Source organism: Styela clava, chromosome 11 (assembly GCF_964204865.1).
Source record: "Styela clava chromosome 11, kaStyClav1.hap1.2, whole genome shotgun sequence".
Taxonomy (NCBI): domain Eukaryota; kingdom Metazoa; phylum Chordata; class Ascidiacea; order Stolidobranchia; family Styelidae; genus Styela; species Styela clava.
The window spans coordinates 17,193,901-17,200,535 of record NC_135260.1 but is presented as its reverse complement, the minus strand read 5'-3'; the positions used below and the strand labels follow the sequence as shown (position 1 = coordinate 17,200,535).

The window sequence follows — 6,635 nt, the reverse complement described above, 5'->3', positions numbered from 1 at the left end:
ATGGATAAACTCATTCCGACTACCCGTAATCCAAATGTTTTGAAGAAATATGAAACTGGAAGGCAAATGATGTTATCGAAAATCGATCAAATTGAAAGCAGAATTAATTCTTACCTTGACGAGGAGATCGTTTCTGATCACGGGTCTGTCGAATCCAATACAAGCAAATGCAGTGTTGAATCACTGAAGCGATTGCAACTTGAGCAAGAACGAGAGGTAGAAAGAGCCGATTCTCTTGTACGTATGGCTAAACGAGACTTTCTCACAGAAGAAGATACCATTCGCAATAAAATATCAGCACTAGAGCGTCGCCTTGATACCAGACGTCGAGACATAAACGAAAAAGAACGAATGGCAGATCTAACACGTCGCCAAGCTGACGAACTTATGCGTGAAATTGAACAAGAAAAGACTGAATTGGCTACCAAAAAGATGCCTAAAGATAACTTCCGTGGCGTCAATATTGAATATCCGTTAGAGTCAACACGCAGACGAAGTGCAGCGAACTTTTTTGTTCCGACGAAGAGTCAAGTGGCAACAAATTCAGAAAAGACCAAAGAATTGCACTTCCCGACAGCACGAACTTACAAACGCCCGTCTCCTGCAAACAGAATGCTCATACCACAAGAAGCAGTCGTCGCGTGGATTGACCACTTGGAACCTAACCAGTCTGGTAAATTTTCTGTTAATTCTTTTAATATGTCAGTAGAGGAACAAACTATGTTATCATTACAGTTGAATTCTAGAATATTGTCCCAGCACCATTTATCGCCGATTACGATTCCTAGTTTTAGCGGAACGCCCCTAGAATGGCCAAACTTTATTGAGCTATTTTTTGATAATGTACACAGTTCTCTTGACGACGACGGTTCGCGTATGGTTCGCTTAGTCGCGTCTTTGACGGGGGTGGCTAAACGACATGTCGATGGCTTAGGCACGGTGGGAAGTAATTATATTGTCGCGTTGAGTGAATTGAAACATATATTCGGCCAACGGGTGACGATTGCTCGGGCCTTTCTCGAGAAGGTTGTAGATGGTAGACGAGTAACAGAATTCAGTATCCGAAAAATATCCGATTTTCATTCTGAAGTTCGCGACATTGTGATAAATTTGAAGAAAATGCGATTGCTTGCAGATTTGTATAGTATTGAAAATGTTAGAAAGACAGCAATGCGAATTCCGGCAGAACTGACCTCGAGTTGGAATAAGTTTGTGACTGATATGATTCGTGCCGACGAAATGCCGAGTTTACTGGACTTCGAGCAGTGGTTGTGGGAACGATGCGAGGAATTAGGAAATCCTTTTTCACCAAATCTTTTCAGTACTAAAATAGATCGTGACGATCGCAGACAGGCATTTCCTAAGAAGAATGTGGTATACCCTTTATCGGGTCATTCAAATCAGCCGCTCGAACAACCGCGAATGCAATGTTTCTATTGCAATGGTTTTCATTCTTTAAGTAACTGCGATAGCTTCAGGTTTAGTGCCAATGACACGAAAAGAAGATTTCTACTAAATTCACGCCTGTGCTTTAACTGTCTCGAACCTGGACATTTAGCTATTTCGTGCCGGTTCCGCAATATGTGTCGTGTTTGTCCCGGTAAGCATCATTCAGCCATCCATGGTTTGAGAGTCGTTCCTAATAGATTGAGTGATAACAATCAGCCTGATCTCCCTCCTCATATGAGCGGCGTTGCCAGTTCTCATGTTTCAGGCGTTAATGGTGTTCAGTTTCAGCTTTTGCCAGTCGTAGTAAAAGGCCCATTGGGATCCTCTGAATATGCTATCGCTGTTCTAGATTCTGCCAGTCAAATCTCAATAATACATCCCAAATTAAAACAAAAACTTGGTTTGAAAGGAAGTCCTAGGTGTCTAACCATTAACACCTTATGCAATAAGGGCGTTTCGCAAAATACGGAGGTGGTGAAATTGTCGGTGCGATCTGCTCACGACGAGAGTGGTCAAATTCTGATGTTAAGCAACGTGTTTGTGGTCGAGTCACGCATACCACATCCAGCTAGAATCCTTAAGAACGATCACAATATGACTCACCTGCAGGATATTCCGTTAACCGACATTGAAGCGAACAAAGCCATGATTTTAATCGGAGCCGATAATCCCTTGGCGCATTTCCAGCTTGAACGTAGAGTCGGCCAGCAACATGAACCAGTGGGTATTAAAACTCCTCTCGGTTGGACTTTGATCGGGTCTTCAGGCGCGACTAATGAAGATGAAACTGTTTCAAATATGCTGTGTTGTGATTTGCGTGACCAGTATAACATGCTGCAAGAACAAGTTGAGCGATTTTGGTCCACTGAAGCTGTAGGCACGGCGTACAATTTGACCCGTAGCGAGTCGATTGAAGATAGACAAACTGATAATTTGATGGAAAGAAAAATTAGATTTATCGACGGTCATTACGAGGTTGGGTTTATGTGGAGAAATGAAAATTGCGAAATGCCGCAAAACGAACACGTAGCGCTTAACAGGTTCGAAAATCTCAGAAAACGACTCCATAGAAACGAACGTTTGCGAAACTTATATTGTAAAGAAATGGCAAAGAATATTGAAAGGGGTTGGGTGCGTAAGCTAACTTCAAATGAAAAGGCGTTTCGCGGTCCTCGAACTTGGTTTCTGCCTCATCATGGCGTTGAAAATCCCAACAAGCCAAATAAACTAAGAATTGTTTTTGACGCGGCATCTACTTGCTGCGGCGTCAGTCTGAACAGTCGATTGATGTCCGGGCGCGATTTGATCAATAATCTAGTCGGGGTGCTTTTACGTTTTCGGGAAAGACCAATCGCTATAAGCGCCGATATAGAAGCCATGTTTCATATGATTCGATTGCCGGAAGATGATACGGATTCTGCACGTTTTCTCTGGTCGGAAGACCTTTTTTCAACCAAACGGCCAGATGTGTATAAATTCTTAGTTCGTATTTTTGGAGCTGTGGATTCACCTTATGTCGCAAACTTTTGTTTGAAGAGAGCTGCGTACGATAGTAGAAACAAGTTTCCTAGAGACGTAATATTAACTACCGATAGAGACTTTTATGTCGATGATTTACTTACTTCGAAATGGAATGTTGATTCCGCGGTATCGACAGCTAAAGATATGATTAAGATGTTACACGATAAAGGATTCAACTTGACCAAGTGGGTTTCGAATTCTAAATCGGTTTTACGTGAAATATCCAGTGGACGTGTCGTCACTAATGTTGACTTAGATCTGGACAGATTACCTGTTAGAAAAGCTCTGGGCTTGCATTGGGACATCGAGAAGGATTGCTTTATATTCGACCACCAGAAATTTACTGAATTTACCACGAAAAGAAAGGCCCTTAGTGTAACCAGTTCAATATTCGATCCATTAGGATTTGTAGCACCAATCATTTTGTATGCCAAATTATTACTGCGGGAATGTTGGCGTGACAACTTAGCTTGGGACGAAGTATTTGATAATAAGAGATTGAAGTGTTGGGAAAATTGGATAAATTCGCTGAAATGTTTAAAGAGTTTTTCGATTCCACGTCAATTTAAAGGTGTTAAATGTGAAAGTTCCTCGTATGAAATTCATATATTCTGTGATGCATCAGAAGTGGCATATGGCGCGGTAGCATACATAATATCGAAGCATTCCCGGGAGAATTTTCAGTGTAGTCTTATCGCGGCTAAAGCAAGAGTCGCACCTATGAAAGGTATGACCGTGCCTCGTTTAGAATTGCAAGGTGCTCTCTTGGCCGTGCGATTGTTAAATTTTCTCCGAAAAGAACTATCCCTTCCACTAGGCGACGTACATATGTGGTCCGACTCGACTTGTGTATTGAGATATTTAAAAAATAAAACTCGAAGATTTAAAACATTTGTAGCCAATCGCGTTCGCGAAATACTCGATCACACTCGGCCACACCAATGGAAGTACGTCGACTCCGCACAGAATCCCGCTGATTACTGCACTAGGGGAATGACGGTTTCCAAATTTCTAGAAAATTCTGATCGATGGCTACATGGACCAGAGTTTTTGCTCATGCCCGAAAGTGATTGGCCAAGCCAGATAGCGTTACGTGCAGTTGACGACCACGACCAAGAGATTAAATATCAAACATGCATACTAGCAGATTGTTTTATAACTACGGATAACAGCGATGGAGTACTTGATTCGGAAATCGAAAAGGTCGTCGATGTCGAACGTTTTGATTCGTGGTTTTCCTTATGCAAACGAACTGCCGTGGTTTTGTTGGCAGCTCGGTATTTTAAAATCTTTCTGTGAAATGTCCGACGTATAGCCCGCTGCCAGCTCAACTTGTGACTCCTAAACAGTTGGAACTCGCGGGCCGGTATTGGATAGTTTCTGCTCAAAACAAGCATTTCCGCGTGGAGCGCAAATGCATAACTAACCGAGAAGATTTATCATCAAAATCAACGTTACTTATTCTGACGCCATTTTTCGATGGACAAGTGATCCGCGTCGGGGGCCGTCTTGAAAATGCCAATATCCCACTGCGTTCGAAACATCCTATTATACTGCCGTATTCAAGTTTGAAATGTGATTCGAACTGCCCATGTCGAATTTCATGGTTGATAATGAAAGCTGCTCATATTCGACTCGCACATGCCGGTCCAGAGGCCACGCTTAGCGCTTTAAGACAGCGCTACTGGCATATAAAAGGGAGAAAACTTGTCAAACGAATAATTGATAATTGTTGGGAATGTAAAAGACGCCGAGCAAGTTGCAGAACCCCACTGATGTCGAATCTGCCCAAAGTTCGTGGTTACTGAAGCAAGACCGTTCGAAAATGTCGGGCTGGATTTCTTCGGCCCGGATTTCTTCGGCCCGATCCAAACAAAGAGAGGCAGGGTTTTAGAAAAACGATGGGGGTGTTTGTTTTGTTGTCTTTCAATGAAAGCTGTACACATTGAGATGGCATGGACTATGAATACTGATTCCTTCATATGTGTACTTTTGTCTTTCATTGCGATACGAGGACCTGTATCCCAAATATGGTCGGACAACGGATCAAATATAGTTGGTGGTTCCCGAGAGCTGAAAACCGTCCTTAACTCGATAGATGAATCTCGCGTGGCAGAACTGTGCTTAAAACACAATATTGAATGGCATTTCACTCCACCTTACGCTCCCCATTTTGGTGGCGTTTGGGAAAGATTAGTAAAGTCCGCAAAGCGTGCTTTGAAAGCAGTTCTGGGGAATGTGCGTGTAACCGACGAAGTCTTGAAGACCGCGTTTGCGAGGGTTATCGACATCATGAATAGTGGACCCATTACAACAGTGAGCGACGAACCAACCGACTTTAGTGCCATTACACCAAATTGTTTGTTGAAAGGGCGTTCGGCCGAAGTGTTTCCACTGGATTCAGACGTGATGAAATTATGCTACAGAAAACGATGGAGGCAAACCGAAGCTATTTGTAATCAGTTTTGGAGAAGATGGCGAAAAGATTACCTACCGAATTTGATGACACGATGTAAGTGGCGGAAGGAACAACGAAACTTACAAGAAGGAAATCTGGTGCTCGTTTCTGACCCCGTTGCACCGAGAGGACGTTGGCAACTTGGTCGTGTTATTCAAATTTACCCTGGTTCTGACGGACGAGTCCGAACTGTCGCGGTTAAAACTATAAATGGCATACATATTCGACCCGCATCGAAAATCTGCCTCCTAGAAGAATGACTTCCTGCGGATAGTCATGGGGTGGCTTTGTCGGCAGTCCGTGTGGTCCTAAAGTTTAGTTTAGTTAGGATTCCTTCAGTTGTACATCGTCATCGTGATGATTATCGCTATCTCGTCGTCGTCATCATTACTGTGTTGTTTTCTCGTATTCGACGTGTCGCATTTTTCTCTTTCACGTGTTATCGTGTTACGTATTTATTTTATTATCGTCCCCTAAGCTCAGCAAGATGTTTAAGATTGCATTTCTGGTGGTAGCAGTTTAGGATTTCATTTCTTGTTATGGCAGTTTAAGATTACATCGCCTTTATAACGTTGAAGTTTGAATTCATTCAATAGTCTTCTTTTATACTGTATTTCGAATCGTTCGATATAACATTATGATATTTGCATGTCTACAGCTCGTATGGTATTGCATTTATAGTTACTGTTTTACCTTGGTTGTATATCTGTCGTTTTGGGACTATGCTGTTATATGGAGTTGTTTTGTGTAAGTATTAGTTTTATATTCTGTATCATTTGTCTTTGATTTATTTGGTGCTAATTATTTCATTTGTATTTTAGTCAACCGTTTTGAATACTTTCAATAAAACGAGTCTGGCAAATCGACTTATCATTTCCGGGTCCCAAAAGTGACATGGTGGGATTCAAATTTTTCTTCAGCTGGTTTCATCACAAAAGTCATAGTTTTCGGCCGGTTCTGTTACATGTTTTTTAGTAATGCTGACCGGATTCGCTGATCTCATTAAATTCCGTGAGATAGTCCCCCCCCCCCCCTTGGTTTGAGAAAAAAATTTCATGCGAAAAAAACTTCTTCCACAAAAAAGCAGCACCGTCGTTTTACTGTCGCACGTTATGGTTTCGTCAAAACGATATTATTCTGCGTATTATCACCGCAGCGCAATTAACACCGCCATACTTTTTTATCTTTACAATATCGTCACGCTAAT

At 42.1% G+C, this 6,635-nt stretch overlaps 2 protein-coding genes across 2 annotated transcripts; both read left to right on the top strand.

The window, feature by feature from the left end:
• On the top strand, positions 1 to 4,269 carry LOC144429536 (uncharacterized). Its single transcript, XM_078117611.1, has one exon. It carries the CDS (start codon positions 1 to 3, stop codon positions 4,267 to 4,269), a length of 4,269 nt encoding a protein of 1,422 aa, XP_077973737.1.
• Positions 4,270 to 4,920: 651 nt separating this feature from the next.
• Positions 4,921 to 5,688, top strand: LOC144429535 (uncharacterized). The gene has a single exon (XM_078117610.1). The coding sequence runs from the start codon at positions 4,921 to 4,923 to the stop codon at positions 5,686 to 5,688; it is 768 nt and encodes a 255-aa protein (XP_077973736.1).
• The last annotated feature ends 947 nt before the right edge of the window (positions 5,689 to 6,635 follow it).

Coding starts and splice junctions, on each gene's coding strand:
- LOC144429536 (XM_078117611.1), top strand. CDS start 1: ATGGATAAACTCATTCCGACTACCCGTAATCCAAATGTTTTGAAGAAA.
- LOC144429535 (XM_078117610.1), top strand. CDS start 4,921: ATGGCATGGACTATGAATACTGATTCCTTCATATGTGTACTTTTGTCT.